The 23,480-nt window shown below is 39.4% G+C and overlaps 1 protein-coding gene across 1 annotated transcript in view; it reads right to left on the bottom strand.

The window, feature by feature from the left end:
- Window positions 1-23,480, bottom strand: part of TBC1D22A (TBC1 domain family member 22A) — a 352,669-nt gene that overhangs the window by 131,599 nt on the left and 197,590 nt on the right. Inside the window, exon 12 of the mRNA XM_075274179.1 lies at window positions 17,460-17,587. Coding sequence (XP_075130280.1) covers window positions 17,460-17,587 — 128 coding nt within the window. The remainder of the gene's footprint in view (window positions 1-17,459; window positions 17,588-23,480) is intronic.

Genomic DNA, 23,480 nt, shown 5'->3' with positions numbered 1-23,480 from the left:
GTAATAAATAACATACTTTTGTCACATTTGAAGCATTGGAGAAAACAACTTAAAGTCTTATGCAAAAGAGATAGTTAGTGTACTGGAGGTGGCCTTCAGCCACAAGGGCACTGTTCTTGCCATTCAGACCCTACCATCTCCTGCCAGTGCCACCACAAGCAGAGGGAGTTCATTTTCCCAGCACTATTACATCAAATACCCTATTTACGCAGCATAAACAGTGTTCCCAGGGCTGGTTCCTCACCTACAGTGAACCAACTGCCACATTTGCTGAAAACTTCAAAGGTATACTAATCCAAATCATACATAACAAAAGGTGCATTGCACTGTAATGTGCTCTGTAATGTGGTAGTAATTAAAGATTCTTGAGCAAGGTGGTAGACTCCTTTTAAACAATTTTGAACAGCCCGTTGATTATACACATCCAGGCAGTCCACTCTTGACCCTGCAAGGACATATCCATATGTCCTTGCACTGTTAAGCAGTAGCACAAAATCATACATATGTAGAATAAAAAAGTCAGCTGTGACTACTTTTGGAGTCCCACTAGAGAAGTCAGGGATGGGTTATTACTACAGTGCTAAATGAGTGTTGTTTGCATATTTATGGGAGCCCCATGATGCGGCTCCCCTCTGACCCGGCAGTCGCAAGATACTCTAGGGGTTGGGAAGTATAGGAGCTGCCGGAAACTAGAGGACCCAGATCAGTCAAACGTATCAGTGCCAGTTACAGGGAAAAATCAGCCAAAAAACCCCTCATCTATTATGACCTTATGAGTGCACAATGTAAAAATGATAAATAAAAAATAAAAGTAAAGACAAATATACAGCAAAAGTTTAAAAAAAGCAAACATGTCCACATCATAGGTTCCAGCCCCGGCCCCAGTGACTCAACACTATAAGTCAGCTACACTATAAAATTACCATAACGAAGAGTAAACTATTTTAGAAAGTATTTTTTAATAACACTTAGTGTGTGCAGACGGGCAAACAGTGCTTGGAGGAAGACGTGTAGTCCTTGAGCTTTGCTGCTCTCCAGCTACTTCAGGGCACATACTGACTTCTAACTGGTGCTCTATTGACCTACAGTCTCAAGGCATCACCCAACTTGCAATGGTTCACAGTAGGAAAAAAAGAGTCTATTGACACTTATGAAATTCTGCTGCCAGGATGAGACCTCACAAGATCAATACTAGCCTCAGTGAATACAACATCTCATACATCCCACCCCTTGCTCCTGTTACATTTTGCCTGCCAGCAGCCAGTCATCTCATATATCTGTGGGGTTGCCTGCAAACTCAATCACCCATGGTTCACCTGAAATGTCCCCTATAGTGGCCCCCCAATCACCAATGCCATGCTCCTGGAAACATCATACTGTTCATCAGAACTTTGTGGATATTTCTCCAGGGGTCCCTATGAAACCTATCATTAAAATGGGCATGACAGTCTTATTTGCAGATTTTAAATTGGCAATATAATCTGACCTGCAACACATTATGGGGACTTAACAATATGAACTTTGCTCTCTGGGTATCTGCACCTCGCATGTAGAAAATAAAATGGCTGAATTAACGACTGCACACAACAAACTGCTTGGTTACCAGCAACAATGAGGTAGAAATGGACGCCATAAAGCTCAAAATTGCAAAAATGAAGATGGATCGGTGAAAAATTATGACACAGTGGAGTTTCTCATGGACTTTTTCCCCTACTTCTACCTAGCCCGGCCCAAATTGATCTTATTACTGATAGGACTCAGAGGCTTCCCAAGTCAAAAAACCTCTACTGACAATAACAAGAGATGTCATAGCCCACAAGCATTTCTATCACACTACCATTGGATGTCTGTTCTGATAGTGTCCATTAAAAGAATGGATATTAACTGATATTACTGTGTCTTTTTTAACTGATCCATTTAATGGATCAGTTAAAAACGCGGGCATATTAGCATCAGTTAGTGTCCATTATTGTCCAATTTTATACTGTTTGTTTTTTTGCTTTTTTTTTCTGTTTGTTTCTGCTTTATGAGCATGTGCAGAAAAAAACTGACAGTATAACGGATGCCTGTCTGTTACTTTGAACGGACAAATAAATCCTGCACCCCAGGTTTTTATGTTTCAATCATTACATTTTACAACAAACACTACACCACCACCACCACCACCACCACCACTACTACTACTACTACTACTGTATGGTACTCTTCTTTGTAGTGTTCCCATAAGGCCACCATTTACCATCATTGAATACAGTACACATCATATGCGAAAAAGTGTTGACAACAACTGGAGCTATCCTTTTTAAACAAACTAAATCAGGGGTAGGGAACCTTTGGCTCTCCAGCTGCTGTGAAACTACAACTCCCATCATGCTCCATTCACTTCCATGGGAGTTCCAAGAACAGCAGAGCGAGTATGCATGCTGGGAGTAGTAGTTTTGCAACAGCTGGAGAGCCGTACGTTCCCTACCCCTGAACTAAATAAACTTCATAGATTATATAAACTGTCCTACTCCACCCCTACTCCTTGGGGCCCACTTTACCATCCCTCAACCCACTACAATGGATATATTATCCTTTCCAGAGCCCACAACTCTTCCTATCTGAAGTGATACTCAATGGTTAGCCCTCACAACCACAGTCACTGAAGATGAAGTTGTATTTGATATATCCCTTAAATCCCCATATGTTGATGGTCTTACCAATGAATATTATGATCAAAACAAAACCCTCCAAGCACCTTATATTGCCTTATGTTCAACCATAAAGCAGCTTCTAGAGCAACCCCCTACACCCCTCAGAATTGTTACAAGTTTTAGTTATCACAGCAGCAAAACCAAGGAAAACCCCAGACCACCCAGCCAATTTTCGTCCTATTTCACTATTGAACACATACCTAAAACTATATGCTAAAATGCTATCCCACAGACTAGCTGAAATATTACTGACCCTTATCAATAGAGACCAAGTGGGATTCATTAAATTCACCCGACATCTTATAGATATCTTTAGTTCACCAACATCGATTGCCTTCTCCTTGCTTTGGATGCAGAGAAGGCGTTCAACTGAGTTGATTGGAAATACTTATAGGCAATTTAGACTCCCTGCCTGCCTTATGTTATAATCTCTAGGGCGATTATAACATAATATACTTGGCCGTTGGCTCAAGTGTATACATCTGGAGCATCATCCAACGCATTAACATTACTAATGGCACTGACAGGTGTACCCATTGTCGTGGTCCAGGCTGGAACAACAAGAACAAGAATGTGTTTCAGCACCCAGAGCATATAAATTTAGTAAAACATAGCCTTTAATATGAAAAAAATGCATAAAATACATAATACACAAGAACCAGAAAATTTTTGAAAAAACACGCACTTACGACATGTAATCACAAAGACAGGGAAACATGATTAGCCGCCTACGCGTTTCAAGGCCGTAGCCCCTTACTCATGGCAATACTAAGCTAGTCTGAGAACAGAGTATATATACACTCCCATTACGTGTCAGTCAATTAACAAAAACAAGACACACCTGTGTGTGCGTATGTACATCAATAAAAACAAACATGCAATCCATATAAAAAAATACACATTTAACAGTACATAATCTATGAAAAAAAAAATTATATATATAAATATATGTACGCATATGCATATAATTTAATAAACTTGCGTGAAGAAGGATTCAAGTGAGGATGAACCCCTTTGTGTATTGCAGAGAAAGGAGGAAAAATATGAAAACTAAGAGAGAGGAGGATCAAAAATGTATAAAAAAAACACAATCCCAAGAAAGAACATCGCAGCAACAAGATACACAGTTCTTTTTGAATCCTTTGTCACGCAAGTTTATTAAATTAAATGATAGATTATGTACTGTTAAATGTGTATTTTTTATGTGGATTGCATGTTTGTTTTTATTGATGTACATACGCATACACAGGTGTGTCTTGTTTTTGTTAATTGACTGACTAGCTTAGTATCATCATGAGTAAGGGGCTTCGGCCTTGAAATGCGTAGGTGGCTAATCGGGTTTCCCTGTCTTTGTGATTACATGTCGTAAGTGCATCTTTTTTCATAATTTTTCTGGTTCTTGTGTATTATGTGTTTTATGTATTTATTCATATTATAGGCTATGTTTTACTAAATTTAATACGCTATGGGTGCTGAAATATATTCTTGTTCTTGTTGTTCCAGCCTGGACTGGGAGGTTTTACATTTTTCGTGCACCTTAAACATTGTGAGAACTAGTATTGATAAAAATTAGAAAAGCACAAAAATTGTGTCATGGAACTTGTGTGTTATTATAGCTGGTAGTATGGGAACTATATCTACCATCAAAATAAATTGGAAGAAGTAGCTATAATGGATCAGATACTCTTACTGACCACTAATCCTATTACACCCTTTGTTACACATGTAGTGACCCATACCAAATCAATTACCCAACACTCAAAATTGGGCATCTCTTCATAATGCTGTAGCTAGTAAAATCCCTTTGGTTTATCCACTGTATTGGCATATAGCCTGAAGTTATTGATAGTTGTATCTATACTGCATGGCTTGTTTTTGTTTCCCTGACCCGATTACATTTGCATAGGTATGAATTGAAATAGCATTTATGTATGAGGTGGATACATGTTTCTTCTTTACATATAAGTACTGGATTATTTTAATACCACTAATGATATTAATTTGTACCGCCTCATTGCCTTAAACTGTTTTGATTTCATGTATTCCTTCTATGTGTGTACATATCGGAATACAATCAATAAAAATCATAAAATTCTAAGTTTAAAAAAACAAACAAAAAAACTTCAAAACAGTATACAAAAAACTGAAAATATGTCATGTCCTGAACCAGGGAAATTGACTGATCCTGAAGTGATTATATTTGTCACCAGCATCTCAATATTTTGATCAAAGCTCAACACATTTTGTATTAAAAAGGAGGTGGCAATTTTTGTACTGAGATTTCTTTTCCTTTTTCTGCGCTTATTCCATGGCTCACAAAACAGAAAATCAATATTCAAGAATTAAGGAAAACCTTTAGATTATCAATGTGAGCTTTACCACGCTATTGTCCTTAATAACATGCTCAAACAAATAAAAAAACACACATCAGTCAAATGCTGTGCAAAATCAATGCTAAACCTAATGCCAGTAAAGCTTAAATCCACAAATCTAAAGCACCATGAAAACCTGCTTGTATTGGTCACCTCCTGGATTTACTATAATCTTCTTGTAACAATAGGTACATAGTTAATTATAACTTTTATAGCCAGTACTGTAGCTATCTGACATGTCATTGTGTGAATCAAGTCTGTAGGGACAAAGGAGACTTCAAAACTTTGTAGAATGAACAAAATTGCCATTGATTGTAAATAGAAATTAACCCCAGCATATGAAACCAATAGTTCACAATACACCAATATTCATAACTAGAGATGAGCGAGTACTATTTCGAATAGCATGCTCCCATAGGAATGAGTGGGAGCGGGCGGCGCGCAGGGTGTTAAGCGGCCGGACGCCGGACCCAAGTGCGTGCCGGGTGCATCCATTCATTCCTATGGGAGCGTGCTATTCGAAACGGCAGTTTTGAATAGTACTCGCTCATCTCTATTCGTTACCATTGCAGTTTTGGAAATCTCAGCATGTCAATTATACCTACGGAAATACTGGCGGTTTACTTATAGAACTAATAGAAGCAAAAAGGCAACAGAGGAAACCAATTTTTTTATCAGATGAGAAACAGCGAAAAAAAATGATGGTTTGGCACTTTCGATTTATTTTCCTGCTACGGCGTTCACCATAGGGGGCAAATATTTTTCTAAGATTGTAGATCTAAGATTAGAATTTTTAATTATACATATATACAGTAGCAAGGTAGCTCGGTAGAAGCAGTGGTGTGGACCCAACCAGTCAGTCAGAGACAGGGACACAAACCTTGCAACAAAACTGGTTTATTTAAAAAAACAACAACTGCAAAGTGAACAAACCTTTACGTCAGGCACAGGATAAGTAAAATAAAATACAGCCTTAATGTCAGGCAAAATGCAAAACAAAACCTGCTCCTCTGAGCACTAACTAAACAGAATATACTAACTGTACGTGTGACTTACTACCAGCCGCATAAATCAACCAAAACACTGTACTGTAACATAAGGCCCTCAGTGTCAGGATAGACCCAGCCACTTCCTCTCCTCCCAGGATCTGCCCTGAAGTGCAGGCTCAGCAGCCTTTTATGGCCCAGTAGTAAGCCTATGACCCACACCTGGTCTGCAGCTTATTCAAGATCCGCCCTGGACCACACATATGTCAGGAATCTGGGGAAGATACACTGTGACTCCAGCACTCTGCCTGTCACCTTCTCAGTATATACACACACACTTGAACCCTTAGGGGTCTTGAACCCCAAGGGGTCTGATCACTGATTCAATGTATTACAATGCTAATATATTGCAAAATACCAGGATTTGTATAAAGCAGCCCATCATACATATTAATGCCAGACAAGCCTGGGAGCCTTCAATAGACTCCCGACTGTCATGGCAATTGATCCTATCCAAAATGGCAGCCCACGCTCCACTAGGAAAATGCTTTGACCAAGGTGTCAGTTACCTTAATGCCCATGATTATTAGTGGCAAGTCTGTTCTGTATAATACATCAGAGACATGCTGCTTATGGCAACTGCTCAGCTCCCGAGCGGCCACAATATTTAAATACCCAACATCCGCCATCCTATTACAGGAAAGGGTTAAGGACTTGTTTGTTATTTTAAGTAGTTTTTGGTCAATTTAATGCAAAATATAGAAAATGTACAGAATATATGTCTAGGGTTTACAATCTGTCAAACACCACTATAGAGCTATAAAAAGTAATGGCATATATGTAATTTATGTCATGATTTTCTGACCCCAGGAGAACGACCTCTGGCACTTTTGATCCTCATTTTAAAGGAGCTGGAGTGCATCCCCTTCACTGTTTTTTCTTGCACAACGGTGCCCTGGTCAATGTGCATTCTAGTGGAAAGGGTTGAGTTAATGTACAATGTAGAGAACTATGCCAATGATAGGCCATTAATATCATAATCTTGGAAAACCCCTTTAAGGCTGAGGCCCCACATTGCGGAAACACAGCTTTTTTTGTTGCAGATATTGCTTCCGTTTTTGAGCCAAATCCAAGAATGGCTACAAAAGGAATGGGAAACATATAAGAAGTTCTTATACTTCTAGCTTCTTTTCAATCCACTTCTGGTTTTGGCTCAAAAAACCACAGCAAAATCTGCTACAAAAAAAAGCTGCGTTTCTGCAACGTGAGGCCTCAGCCTAAAACAATGTATTTATCTACTGCATCATTATCTCCGTGTACATCTTAAAACATTCTTAGATAAGGAAACAACTGTTGAAAGATTCTGCACTCATGGTATATACAATTGGTTCCTTAAATCAGCATGGGCATTAGTGAGAAAGCTATCTGTAAAGAAATGAAATGAACTTTTTGAATTTATACACAAATGTATGAACTGTCCTATCCATAGTATAATAATTACATTTTGAAGAAATTAAACTTCTACAAAATTCTGCATAAAAGGAATGAGATGCAGACATATTGAGAAGAACAGCACCAAAATAAAGCACAAGAAGTAGATTAAAATTCACAATGTGAGTTACAAAAACTCGACAAGCATTATGGTTCTAGCCACCTGGGACTTAGCGTTATTAGATCAGATAAGCTGCACTAAGAAGCATAAAGGAATTTACTAAAGCATGACAATCATTTTCATCCTATCTTATCTAATCATATGGCATATTGGTAACCTTGATTACCAGAATGTGGATATTGAGGAAGTTGCAAAGAGGAAATGTGAATAAAAAGAACAGAAAAGTAGTCAACTGGTTGTAACTGGTTGTCCAGTTTTAGCAAATAAATGTTATATTGTTTGCATAATGAAAATTATATCACTTAACAATATCTCACAGTTTTCTAGATCTCTGCTTGTGGTCATTCATTGTTTACTTCCAGTGGATAAAAATCAGACCATGGTCATGTGATCGACATAGGTGCACAGCTCGTTACAGTAATCAGACTTCGCTCTGCAATAAAGTATAAAACTAGGTCTGCATCACATGACCATGGGGTGTTGGTTAGTCACTGGAAGTAAACAATGGTTCAGTATAATACAACACTTACCCTTTAACCCCTTCACTGACAAAATGACATAATATCACATCATGGGAAGGTGTACCTATTATGTCATGGTAATGTCACCAGCTCAGAAGCTGAAGGGTAACATTGAGAGCGGGTGTCAGAAATTAATGCTCACTACCTCCCTTGATAAAGAGGGATGCAGTTCTCAAAATGGGGTCACTCTTTAAGAGCGCTCCTTCACATCTGTGCTCTGCTGTTTGCTCAAACTTCAGTTTATGCCACATGTATGACACTGGTGTACCCAGGATAACGTATGTAATGTCATATGTGGTTATAAACTTCTGTTTGGGCACACAGCTAGGCACAGAAGGGAAGGAATGACATTTTGGTTTTTAGACACCATGCCATTTTTGTAGAGCCCTGAAATGCCAGTAGAGTGGATTCCCTAACATGTGAGCCCATTTTGGAAACTGCACCACTGAAAGAATTTATCCAGGAGTACAATGAACATGTAGCCCTGGATAAATTACCCACATACCCATACAGCAGATTACTACCACATATGGGATATTGCTGTGTTCATGAGAAATTGATTAACAAACTATGGGGATCTTTTTTTCCTTTAACCCTTGTGAAAATGAAAACTTTGGGGATAATGTGACATTTTAATATATATTTACACGTACACATCCTTTCTGACCCTTATTAGCCCTCACACAGTATATAACTGCTTGTATTCCTTTCAACGTTGTGATGCGACGTGCAGTGGATGCCCTATGCCTGTATAGGAGTGTAGATAGAGGAGTAAATTATTGGCTGCTACCTATTACAATAATACAATATGTATCGGCTGATTAAGCATGAATGTCACCCAATTCAAGTCATGAAATGCCGCCTGAGGCTATCGCCTCAGGTCGTTTCATAGCAGACATGACCCTGGGCTGTGACACCTATGCTTTAGATGATCACAAATTTGAGGAAACCTGTCAACTGGTGTATGCTGACCAATATGACAATAGCTTAAACTAGTAATAGATTGGAGGGCAAGGGGAGCCCACCATTCATGAATTTAACAAAAAAGAAAGTATATGTAGCCAACCTGCTCTAAAAATATCGGAACAGGAAACTGGAAAGGTGATTGGATATTATTATTATCATTAATAATAATAATAATAATAATAATAATAAACACTATTGACAATATGTTCCGCAGCACTTTGTAAATCAGGGGACACATGAACAGACAATATGAGACATTACAATGTGACAAAGATATAAACATATCAAATAGGAGTGATTGCCCAGCTCCCTGCAAGGGGGACACAAGAAGTCAGAGGGCTTCTTTGCTACAATGGTCCAGCCATATTTTAATAGAAGACATTATGTAACTGAAGCTGTATGAACCAGTCACCAGCCAGTATCTGTGAATATACAGATACTAAGAGAAAGGAGTGCAGTGTAACTTCTATATGGAGAGGATAGGATCTGAGGAACAGAGCAGAAGGATAAATATTGTTATTGTTCTACATCTCCGCACACTACACAGTGATCAGGGCACATGACAAGCCTGACCAAATAGCTGTGATTTTAGGGCAATTTTGAAGATGCTGTAGTTGGGAATTAATCGAATTGGCCCAAGGTAAAGCATTCCAGAGCACCGATGCAGCTCAACAAAAGTCTTGGGAGATGGGAGTTGGATGTTTGGATAATAGAGAATAGAAGTTTAAAGTCATTAGCAGAACGGAGAGGAGGGTTAGGACGGTAGACAGTGACAAGAAAGGCGATACAGAGGGGTGCAGCTCTATGCATGGATTTGTGAGCGAGTGAGGTAATTTTATTTTGTATTCAGTGATGGATTGGCAACTGATACATTGGCTGACACAAGGATAGCACACACAGTCGTGCAAGAAGCCTTAAAATTCGAGGAAAGGGGAAAATGGCATCTTCCTCACCAATTAAGAAATGCTACATACTTTTATATATTTATATGTATTATAGAGCTATTCAAAAAGTTCACTTTATTATGTATCCAACTATGTTCAGACAGAACACCAAGATTAAAGGTGCAACAGATATGCAAACCTAAAAAAGCAACAGACTCTGCAACATTTTGGAAATTCTGGAGACAAAAACATATTTCAGTCAAACAGCATTTTTTTAGTTTAAGCTATATAAAAGAATCTTAAACCTGTAATAAATTGCAATATAATTTTCTTTTTACGTTATATTACAGATAACAAAGCTAATATGGCAAACTACAAGCTCTTACATGCTAGTACTACAGTGTTATCAACAATTCACAACATGATGCATTATCACTGCTTACACTACAATTCTCAGCAGGCTTGACCAGGGTTAGCTGCCACAGATCAGGTTGACTGATTTCTAATACCACTCTCAGGAGGTGAAGCTGACAAAACTGTAGCACTAGTCACATTAACCTGTTGAGGCACCGTACAGCGGTTACTGAGACTGTTCTTTTCAAGAAGTATAATGAAATAAGCCTACTTAGAAAAAAAGACTCATTTTTCTTCTACAAACTTGGCCAAAGGTGTGCAGTTAAACTGGTCATACAGTGAGGCTAATATCTCAGCCTTGACAACCACTGCCATATAACATGACACGTGCATAATGTTTAGTGCATACAGAGTTCCTACTGCAACCACACAGAGGATTACCAAGCATAAAACTTAGACACAACTGTCAGAAATTGCTTAAAAAAGTGATATAGAATGTGTATACCAAATTCTCTATGCATTTTAGACACCTTTTCTATCTACCATAGCCATTTCTAAAAGTGTCTTTATTCGAGAGCAAGGTTAGGAGTCTTAGAAAGCACCACATTTTTAGTGTACAGGGACTTATTAGACCATGCTAAGAAGGAACATGCAAACAAAAACAAAAAAACTTTCTTGATGGAAAAGATGAACTGTGTTTTCCATAAAACCCGACAGCATAATTTGGGAATAATAGTCCAGATTACATAATTATGTTGAATGAAAAACCAGGCATAAATCTACAAGGAGCTATCTTCATAAAGGTGGTGCTAAAGCAAGTTTCTCCAAGGAGGTCTTATTTGCATATTCCTTACCTAGTATTAGTTGTGTAAAGATGATTTAGATGAGATAAGCAGATTGTTGTATACTGTAGATTTATTGTAAAAAATTCTATGGAATTTTTATCCTCATAGTATCCTTATTAGAGATGAGCGAACAGTGTTCTATCGAACACATGTTCGATCGGATATCAGGGTGTTCGCCATGTTCGAATCGAATCGAACACCGCGTGGTAAAGTGCGCCAAAATTCGATTCCCCTCCCACCTTCCCTGGCGCCTTTTTTGCACCAATAACAGCGCAGGGGAGGTGGGACAGGAACTACGACACCGGGGGCATTGAAAAAAATTGGAAAAAGTCATTGGCTGCCGAAATCAGGTGACCTCCATTTTAGACGAATAGTGGATTTCAAATCCGGGTCATATGAGAATGTGAACTTTGTGACTATGAGACAGGGATAGCTGTACAGGCAGGGATAGCTAGGGATAACCTTTATTTAGGGGGGAATGTTATTAAAAATAACTTTTTGGGGCTCTAGCGGGTGTGTAATTATGATTTTTGTGAGATAAACTTTTTCCCATAGGGATGCATTGGCCAGCGCTGATTGGCCGAATTCCGTACTCTGGCCAATCAGCGCTGGCCAATGCACTCTATTAGCTTGATGAAGCAGAGTGTGCACAAGGGTTCAAGCGCACCCTCGGCTCTGATGTAGCAGAGCCGAGGCTGCACAAGGGTTCAAGCGCACCCTCGGCTCTGATGTAGGAGAGCCGAGGGTGCACTTGAACCCTTGTGCACCCTCGGCTCTGCTACATCAGAGCCAAGGGTGCGCTTGAACCCTTGTACACACTCTGCTTCATCAAGCTAATAGAATGCATTGGCCAGCGCTGACTGGCCAATGCATTCTATTAGCCTGATGAAGTAGAGCTGAATGTGTGTGCTAAGCACACACATTCAGCTCTACTTCATCGGGCTAATAGAATGCATTGGCCAGCGCTGATTGGCCAGAGTACGGAATTCGGCCAATCAGCGCTGGCTCTGCTGGAGGAGGCGGAGTCTAAGATCGCTCCACACCAGTCTCCATTCAGGTCCGACCTTAGACTCCGCCTCCTCCAGCAGAGCCAGCGCTGATTGGCCGAATTCCGTACTCTGGCCAATCAGCACTGGCTAATGCATTGTATTGGCGTGATGAAGCAGTGCTGAATGAGTGTGCTTAGCACACACATTCAGCTCTACTTCATCGGGCTAATAGAATGCATTGGCCAATCAGCGCTGGCCAATGCATTCTATTAGCGTGAACTGAGATTGCACAGGGGTTCTAGTGCACCCTCGGCTCTGCTACATCAGATTGCTACATCTGATGTAGCAGTGCTGAGTGTGCATCAGATGTGTAGTTGAGCAAAACTGACTCAGCACTGCTAAGTCTCTGCATTCGCATAGGAATGCATAGGCCAGCCTTCGGCCAATCAGCGCTGGCTCTGCGGGAGGAGGCGGAGTCTAAGGTCGGACCTGAATGGAGACTGGTGTGGAGCGATCTTAGACTCCGCCTCCTCCAGCAGAGCCAGCGCTGATTGGTCGAGTTCCGTACTCTGGCCAATCAGCACTGGCCAATGCATTTCTATGGGGAAAAGTTAGCTTGCGAAAATCGCAAACTGACAGGGATTTCCATGAAATAAAGTGACTTTTATGCCCCCAGACATGCTTCCCCTGCTGTCCCAGTGTCATTCCAGGGTGTTGGTATCATTTCCTGGGGTGTCATAGTGGACTTGGTGACCCTCCAGACACGAATTTGGGTTTCCCCCTTAACGAGTTTATGTTCCCCATAGACTATAATGGGGTTCGAAACCCATTCGAACACTCGAACAGTGAGCGGCTGTTCGAATCGAATTTCGAACCTCGAACATTTTAGTGTTCGCTCATCTCTAATCCTTATATTTTCTCTTACGAGTCCAATGGGAGGTCTTATCAGTGACTGACAGCTATATATATACAGTATAAGTCTCCAGATATAACAGTTTTTCAGTGGGTAAGACAGCAAAAACATTTGAGTCACCATCTGGACCGAGGTTTGGTACATCTTTATTTCACCAGTGAACTAATGTACCATATTGTAAAATTAGCATAATGTGACTATTCCACATGGTGACCCTAAAATTCAGAAATGGAGAGAGCGAGCGCACTTGGTTTTCTGGGCTTCTGCTGAAATACTTCTATCCATTACAATAGATAGATATGCAAGGCTTCTGCACTGGACACCTAGAACCACTCACTGGAAGACCTGTCCACAAGATGTATCTACTTTACCTTCGTTTTGTCAGCATCTTAGTCTTTTCCTCTTTTTCCCTATTTTGTCTGCTTTTCCCCTAATTACATTCTGGAGAATAGATTTGCATATATTTTACCCAGAATCCCTAGCGGAGCAGGAATGACTTGTAAGTCTCCGTGCTGCCTATGTAGGCACACACTCTCCCTAATGTGTACGATTACCCCCTGACCCTTACGCCTTAGTGTGAGAGTCCTACTACCTTCTCCTTTCCTACTATAGTTTATTTCATTTCTCTCTCCCCCCCCCCTCCCCTTTCCATCAAATCTAAGCCTTTACAGTAACGGTCATATCAAAATAATCAAATATAATATTGAATAAAATGCAACAATATAAGGAAAAAAATGGAAGGCTTTGCACACAACAGCTACAGTAGATAGTATGTGTATGTTTTTTTTCATTGCAGGTTCTAGGACAAGTTCAGTGATTATCCATGAAATTATAAGTATACCACAGTGAATAACAGATTAAATTTGATAATAATTTCCTTGGGACACATTATATTTACTATGCGATTCAGCAAACTGTGTTATCTTGTTTGTCCAGTGTATTTCTACAAATTGCTCCTCAGAGAGTCGGCTGGTTCTGTTCATTTAGAAACATACTAGACATAGACTATAAACATAATGTAACTAGCAATAAAATACAAAGAAAACATTACAATTAGTAATTATAGAGGACAGCTATTTCACAAACAATATCACATATGCTTAATAAAAATAATCTATATCGCAGTTTGTATGCAACAACATATATAGAAGCTAATCTGGTACATAGGAATCAAACCACGTATTGCTGTATACAGACCAGCTCTACACTGGTGGCCACAAGCACCTGAACAACCCCTTTAAGTTTAGCAACATGACAAAGAGCCTAAGCATACCAGTTCTGTACAACAACAAATGGCTGAAAAAAAAATAAAAAATCAAGGCTTCACAAAAGCCCAGTGAAAGTCCAGACCTCAATCCAACTGTAAAGCTGTTTAGTGACATTGAAGGGGTTATGCTGCAAAAAAATAGAGGACAAATTGCTCATCAGTGGGGGTCGGACTGCTGAGATCCTCACAATCTTGTGAACAGAGGGTGGTTTACCACCATTGTAAATGTAATATAGGTGGATACAGGCGCATCCCTGTGCCATTTGTTTCAATGGGAGTCTCAGAGTTAGCAGGTGCTGTAGGTCAGCTATCTACACTGCTCCCATTGAAACAATTGGAGCTGGATCAGTAAGGCTGGTCTTGCACCAGTGAATGTATGGTCCGCAAGTTGCTGATCAGCAACACTAGTTGCTGATTGGCAACATAGACTCCACAGATGTCCGTGTCCTGCCACACTCGCCCATAGAGTTCTATGAGCGAGTCTGTGCAGTGCCGCAATTCACGACCATTACGGATATGTGCTATAAATTGCGGACCACGGTTGCGGCCCGGCCACATCACGGATAAAATATCCGGTGGTGTAAGAGGCCACATTGAATATAATGTGTCCGCAAATGGTCCGCAATTGAAAACCCTCAATTGTGGACCATTTGCGGACTTACATTACGGTCGTGTAAGACCGGCCTTAGGGACTCAGTCGTCCAACTCACACCAATACATCCTCTATCCTATAGTTAGAGGATAAATCCTTTTTGTGGCATAACCGCTTTAAGAGAGCTGTACATAAACCAATGTCTCCTAACCTCAATGAATGAAGCCACGTTGTAAAGAAGAGTGGACCAAAGTTCCTTCTGATGGGAGAAGCTGAAAACATTCTGAAAATGTTTGCTTCCCATTACTGCTGCTAAAAGTGGTTCTAAAAGTTGTTAATTCTGTTGTTACTGTTGTTCATCTGTATTTACCAAATTTTAAGACCTTCTAAGGAGCAGATGTTATTTTTTTTTTTATTATTTATTATGTCCTGAAACGTACAGATGTAGCCAAGTTTAACATGACTTTTAACAACTTAAGTAAACAGTGGCCAATCCCTTTATTCTGACCTTTTTTTATTACTTTCACTGACTTGTATTGTGAGCTATCCTTGTAAGTTATCACATGTAAAGTGATCCTCCAGTTCTAAACATCTTTTCAGAAATTAATAGTGCGTTAGAATATAAGATTTATAGGTTCACATCCAGAAACCGCCAAAAATTGTCGGAGAGAAAAGTCCTGCACAATGGATCCGAACAATGGAGAGCTAAGAACAGATGTGAACCTAGCCTAAGCTATTCTCCTGCATCTCATCTTTAGTCTAACTGCTTCTTTACATTATATTCATCTCTGTACTCAGTCTCACAGAGCTCTATGGACAAGGGAGAAGTAGAGTAGGTGGTTCCTGTCAGGGAGTTCATTGATTTATTACCTCATTTTTGAACTGTTAACTTTTTATCTACAACCTAACAGTGTCCAGAGTAGTAGACTGTAGAAACAGCAATTATCTGAGTGTCTTTTTTATCTCCCCACTTCATAAACTAACATGTAGAAAGTAACAGTGTCTGAAAAGCGGGGAAGAAACATATTTCTTTAGTAAGATAGAAAGTTTTATGCATTAACCTGTACTATTCATTTATGAAAAGTTGTTTGTAACCAGAAGCATACGTTAAATAGATTCCATCATTAGAATCTCTTTTTCAGGTAATATCATGTCGGAATAGCCTTAAGAAAGGCTATTCATCCCCTACCTTTATATTTTTGTTCCACGCCACCATTCCATTGATATACCATTTTTCCCGGTGTGCAAATGAGTCTCCAGACAACACAAGGGGCATCTCCGAATAGCCTGCACTCGGAATCTAAATTCTGCACATGTGCAATCGGCTCTGCCATTAGACTTGGGGCAGTTACGACTGCATATTTCTGTTTGGCCATTTTACTGTGGCCGCTTACAGTTAGGGTGAATTCACACTGAGTAAACGCTAGCTTATTCTGAACGTAAAACACGTTCAGAATAAGCGGCGTCTAAAGCAGCTCCATTCATTTCTATGGGAGCGGGGATACGAGCGCTCCCCATAGAAATGAATGGGCTGCTTCTTTCACTCCGTGCAGTCCCATTGAAGTGAATGGGGAGTGCCGGCGTATACGGCAAGCTCTGCTCATGCCGGAGCGTACACGCCGGCAATCCCCATTCACTTCAATGGGACTGCACGGAGTGAAAGAAGCAGCCCTTTAATTTCTATGGGGAGCGCTCGTATCCCCGCTCCCATAGAAATGAATGGAGCTGCTTTAGACGCCGCTTATTCTGAACGTGTTTTACGTTCAGAATAAGCTAGCGTTTACTCAGTGTGAATGCACCCTTACAGTACGCTCATGTAAGCAGCTACAGTAATATGGCTGAACATCCATGTGCAGTCGACTCTGCCCTAAGTCTGATGGCATAGCCAACTGCACATGTGTGGAATTTAGATTCCGAACTCAGGCTTGCTGGCAGAAGACTATACGAAAGACATGGCAGAGAGGTGCAGCTGTAGAAAATGAAGGTGTCACTGGAGAGACTTCCGGTAGCACAGGGGATTCCCCCTGTGCTGCTTGATTGCAGAGGGAATGCCCCCTGTGCTGTCTGGAGACTCATTTGTGTATCGGGAAAAACTGATATAGCAACGGAACAACGGTGCGGAGCAGAAATATAAAAGTGGGGGAAAAATAGCCTCTCTAAAGGCTATCCTGACATGATATTACCTGAAAAAGAGATTCTAATGATAGAATCCCTTTAATTTAAAGATGGTTACATTTATAATGCCAGAATTTTTCTCATCCCTCTATAGCATTCTGTGAAGCATCATGCAAAAAAAACTATATACCTGAGAGTCATACAATACTTATTCCAAAATATATTCCACATCATTTATGCTGATAATTCATTACATAGACTGTTTCAGGTATGCATGCAAGTATCAGAAGCAGGTGTTCATACACCTGACAGCTAATACAAGCGAGTCACCTGCTGTTTGGACTCACCTGGTATGTATCCCACAGCCTGATGGTGCACCGCAGGGGAACCTCTCTCATCAGAAGATTATTCATCCAACGGAAAGCAAATTGCAGGTATTCAACCTCATACTGATGTAAGTGTCTGTGTACTTGTTCTGAAAGCAAGAATAAACCACTTGTTACATCTTCAGATGCTTCACATTAATGCACACTAATAATATAATGACACTGAAAGCCACTGAGCAAATGCAGAAACAACATTTTTCTTATATGAATGTAAATATTTACATGTAATACAATAAATGAGTCAAATAATGTATATAAACAATCAAGTGAGTAAATAAATTGTGTTGTTGGGAATTACATATAAAACTCACTAACATGGTCAGTCACTAAAATCAGACATGTAACAAATGCCAAATAGTACTGTACTGATATTCTAAAATGACACATAAGATAATTATTAATAGTAGGTGCAAACTGTTCCATTACATTACCATATTATCATTCTATCTAACATGTCTGCTGGTCATCACTTACCAGATCTTTCTGTGCAGCTCCATAACCAGGTCATCTATCAGTCTGTTTCTGCAGTGACTGCTTACATAACCGGAACAGTTTATGATTATTCACTTGCTGCAGTTACTAAAGCTCTGTTCACATCTGCAACATAGTTTTTTTTTTGTTTGTTTTTTTCAAAATGGAAGCTACCAAGCAGTGCTGTAGCTCTCACATGATACCATCAGTTCGCAACAGACACCAACAACTTGTAGCTGTCAGGTTCCTCCAAGGTGCTGTGTACATCAATGTAGCTGAGCAAGTCTTTAAGTAGTCCCTAATTTTTCAGACAACTTGGTCTAAGTTAGTAAAGCAAGTGATTCTGCTCCAAAGTGTTATTTACAAATGTTACAGTTTTCAGTTTCAAAAACCTCTGTAAAGTTCCTGCCACTAGCTGTCTTCATTGTAGATAATTTGCTGTTTTCTTACTATTACTAGGGTAGTTCTATCTTTAGTTCAAAAGCAAGAAGTCTTCACAGTGAGTGGAGACTTTAGAAACTAGTTTTCTTAGACAGTTAATGAAGAGGGGAGGGGCTGATCTTCTTCACATCGTTCACATATCTGGAACAGCTCTCCCTGCCTGTACACAGAACTGACAGCATTCTGAAAGATGTTGCAGCTAACCATGTAAGAAATGTTTTCTATCTACTTGGATCTACTTCTGGCTACTTGAATTATTACTTGTTGGGATATTATTTACAGACAGCAAGCAACTTTCCTGACTGTGCTCACAGATTACACTTTTTCTAATTAAAAAAAAAAAAAAAAAAAAAAAAAAAAAAAAAAGGGGGCCACACGGTGGCTCAGTGGTTAGCACTGCAGCCTTGCAGCGTTGGAGTCCTGGTGTTCAAATCCCGCCAAGGACATAAAACCATCTGCAAGGAGTTTGTATGTTCTCCTCGTGTTTGCATGGATTTCCATCCCATATTTCAAAAAGACATACTGATAGGGAAAAATGTACATTATGAGCTCTATGCGGGGCTCACAATCTACATTTATTAAAAAAAAAAAAAAAAAATTACACTTTTTCTGTGTCAGGGGTCTGTTTACCAACACCATGCCCTGTATTTACAGTCCTGGTTCCCTGGATCTCCTATATTAAGTTCACTTGGGCTCTTCTCAGATATATGCAATTTTTCAGTTACTCCTAGCAGAATTACTTGTGAATACAGGTAGTCCTCGGGTTACGACGTTTCGTGGTTACAACTAGAGATGAGCTAAAAAGTAAAGCTCCCTCGTAACAGAAAGCTGCCAGCACTCCCGACTAGCAGGGACAAGCCTGCGGCAAATCAACGCTGGTTCTAAGTTTAACTATGTCAAAAAAGACAGAAGCATCTCACAATATATATATATATATATATATATATATATATATATATATATATATATAACAATTTTTATTAAATGATACTCGAATGATAAACATTAAATACAAATACAAAAAAACAGGGGATAGTTGCTTCAAAAATACAACAGATGGTAGTAGTAATAAATGACTTATAAGTCCAGGGTCAGTATGCTGTATGTGTTGTGGAGAGATCACATAGGTCTACAATGCTGTTTGTAATACAAAGAGTGTGTACCAAAGCAGGTCTCACACAAAACAATGGTAATCAGCAAGGAGACATAATAAAGAAAACACTCTGTAGAGATTTACAAAACAGACCCTAGGACCATAATAATAATGTAGATACTTACCACCCGTGTACGCGCCCCAATGTGCGTTTCGCCAAGCGGCTTCATCCCCCTGGGACTGAATCCCTTCTCCCCCCCTCCTGAAGTCACATACAGGTTGTGCAAAGGGACAGAGAAAATGCTTCTCTGTCTCTGTGCACACTGCTCCTCCTCCCCCTTCCTGTTTCACTAATGCTTGCCGAGACAGGAGGGGGGACATTTAAAGTCCTGTATCTCAGGACTCATTTGGGCTATGAAGATAATTTTCGATTTATTTTAAAGATGAGAATCTCATATTTAAAATGATTCCAAGATCTTCATAATAGCTCTTACAGATTTTTAGCGAATTGCTGTTAAATATGCTGTCAGGAATTGAGATCTTCAATGAGATCTCAATCCCAAATAGCGTTTTCAACAGTGAATTGCTTTGGCACAGTAAGGGTTAACATGAAGAACTTGGTATCATTTTAAAGATTATGTTCTCATCTTTAAAATGAATCTAAAATTATCTTCATAGTCCAAACGAGTCCAGAGATATGGGCATTAGAAGTAAGGACGTACCAGCTACGTCCTAGGCCAGGCAAGTGACACCCTAAGAGGATGTAGAGTTACGTCCTTGGCAAGAAAAGGGTTAAGAAAAAAAATTGACTACCTGGAAAACCCCTTTAAGGGCAGTTTAGTCAGAGGGGGAGCGAAACAGTTTGATAAGAGAAAGAAGCACTTTTCCCTGATAAACTATATTACCAATCGCCTCTACTATTGATTTATGTAATGTTTGGAGAAATTACAGTGCCAATTTAAAGGTGAATTCCAGTCCTTAATTTGCCAAAAGAAACAGAGAACTTAAGATGTGTAAGAATGAGAAATATGTCTAACTTGCTGACTTCACTGTGTTAAATATATGTACAGGTACAGGATTAGACTTTGTTTTGATGTAGGTTGGTAGTTAGTCCTGATTTTATACAGTGCTACTTGAATACATTGTTTTGGGGGTGAGTTTTTAATTTCATACCAAGCTCCACCGTGCCAACAAGTGTGGTTGTGCAAATCACGATTAGCTTGGATAACTTCCTTCTCAAGGAGGAAAAATTACTTCTACTTTAAACAATAAAGAAAGACATCATGAAATCTGATAATTGGATTTACATATCATGACTTCCACTGCAAGCTTTAATAAGCCCTGTAAGCATCCGAGATTCACTAGATTTAAACAATGATGAATAATGGTCCAATAAATTATGAGCACTGCTCCCCAGTTATAGAAATGAAGAAAGGCAATGGCAAATGCTGAATGAATGCTTTCTTCCTCCTTATAAGTAATTGTGAGCAGATGCACTTTCGCAGATAAAGGTAATTTGGTTAGCAATAATTCTAAATTTAAATTTTCCAACTCACTAGAAATAAGCATTTGCACATAATGAATGAACAGGCAAATGTAATTATTGTCATCTATCAACCAAAAAATGTTTTTTCATAAAATACTTATGCAGCAGTTTATGATAATAACATTATACAAGAGTGAAAGGAAATGATAGCTCTAATATAAAAATGTACAAGGCTTATGCAAGTGCTGTTAAACACATTTCTCAGCACTTTTAACATTGTGCAGTCATATTTCCCCTCCATAACAAGTCACTAGGTTTCCCTAGAGATAAATGATGCCTACCACTGCTATTACGATGAGTAATTCTAACTGTATATCAAATGGGGCAATTCCACAAGTAAGGAACCTATTTATAACCGTGTTATGCAAGATATGTAGGCTGCAATCGTGAAGGGGATTATATTGATAAAAGATTACCTCCTTTATGCAAAAATTGGCCCACATTATACTTCACGCTTTACACTAGTCTAAGGCTGGCTTCACTGCAATATATTAGTATAGCAGTGTATAGTATGAGTAGTCAGACCCCTTAGGGTTCAAGGTCCCCATGGGGTCTGAAAATCAAAGTAAACGAAAAATAAAAAAAGGCTTTTAAAGTATACAAAAAACACAAATGATAAAAATCACCCTATCCCTAGATATAAAAATATATAAACAAAAGTAAACACTTTAGGTATCCCTGCGCTCAAAAATGCCGGAACTATTAAAACATCGATCCCATACGGTGAATGACATAGCTGGGGAAAAATCAAAATGGCAACTTTTTGCCTCCTAGAAAAAAAAAAATGGAATCAAAAGTGATCAAACTATAAGACTTTCCCCAAAATGGTATCAATAAAAAGACGCTTTACCCAGCTCCATACACAAATATATAAAAGTTGCAGGTGTCAGAACATGGAGACACAAACTTTTTTTTTCTATTTTGCAAAGTTTTCTATTTTTAAAAGATGTCAAAATATTACAAATACTATATAAGGCTAAAACTCCACATTGCGGAAATGCAGCTTTTTTTTGTTGCAGATTTTGTTGCGGTTTTTTGACCCAAAGCCAGGAGTGGAATGAGCAGAAGGTAGAAGTATAAGAACTACCTATATATTTCCTGTTCCTTTTGTAGCCATTCTTGGCTTTGGCTCAAAAAAACAACAACAAAAAAACAAAATCTGCAACAACAAAAGCTGCATTTCCGCAACGTGGAATACCACAGAATACCTGCAGAATACCACATAGTGAATGCTGTAAAAATTAAAGCCATAAGGAATTGGCGCAAATGCGTTTTTTTTTTCCAATTCCAACTCATTCTCACTCATGCCCAGAAGCATTATTTACAGAGTGTCTATACAATGTATGGACAGGTTTGTTTTACCTAATTATTGACAGCCTATCTAACATATCTGCTAATAAGTAGATGATGAGCAGGCAGACGAACCAATGTAAATGTTGCAGATGTTAAATGTCTTGGCAGTAGTGCAGAGATCCAGATCCCAACCGATCTGATGTTGATAGCTTATTCAAAGTCAAGGCCATCAATACTGGACAACAGGAAAAAAGCTTTTGTATATCTTTATAGCAGAGTAAGCTAAATTTTCTGATACAGAGCTCCAAATCCACTGCAGTAAATTCAGACTATTCTGGTTTCCTTCAGCCACCACTAGAAGGGTCTTAATGCAGACTATTCTCTTTCGTAATGAACTTACCATTTTATTTTAGATCTGTGTTAAAAAAAAAAAAAACCTTTCACGTCCTCAGGCACATGCAGTGTAATACACCACTAGAAAGCAGACGGTGCACTGAATTCAGTGCACTATTGGCTTTCTCGTTCTGTGCCCCTGCCGAAGAACTATCGATGTCATTACCATAGCTCTTCAGTGTCAGAAGGGCGTTTCTGACAGTCTGTTAGGAACGCCCTTCCTCTCAGTAGCGTCTATTACGCTGTACTGTACTGTACTGGCGTTCCTTGCTGCCCAGCAGTGACGCTGAGTGGTGAGGAATGCCTCCCCTACTCCTGATAGTACGTGTCCATAGACGAGTACTGGTGGGGCGTACTATACCACATGTGCCCGAGGAAGTGAAAGGTCTTTAAAGGGGTTTTCCTATCTCACTGTTTCAGCAGTTTATCTGTTGACTCTTCTTCTCACTTCCTGTATTTCTACTCCCTCCTCCCTGCTTTCTAAATGGACACTATGAAGTATTACAATACTTATGCAGATCAGATAATATGCACATGCTTGTAGAGAACAGACTCAGTGTTATCTGTATGTTTACATAGAGAGATAACAGACTCAGCTTTATCAGTAAACTGCAATTAGCTGAACTGATTGTCCTGCTGGCAGAGCAGTGAGTAAGTGATGTCACTTGTTCTATCTCACAGGTCCATGTTTATGGTAATATTGTGTAAACAATGGGATGAATAAGTTCCCATAGCATTCAAACAA

This window comes from Leptodactylus fuscus, chromosome 5 (assembly GCF_031893055.1).
Source record: "Leptodactylus fuscus isolate aLepFus1 chromosome 5, aLepFus1.hap2, whole genome shotgun sequence".
NCBI classification, from domain to species: Eukaryota; Metazoa; Chordata; class Amphibia; order Anura; family Leptodactylidae; genus Leptodactylus; species Leptodactylus fuscus.
The sequence above is the reverse complement of the archived record's forward strand: the minus strand, read 5'-3'. Positions and strand labels throughout refer to the sequence as shown.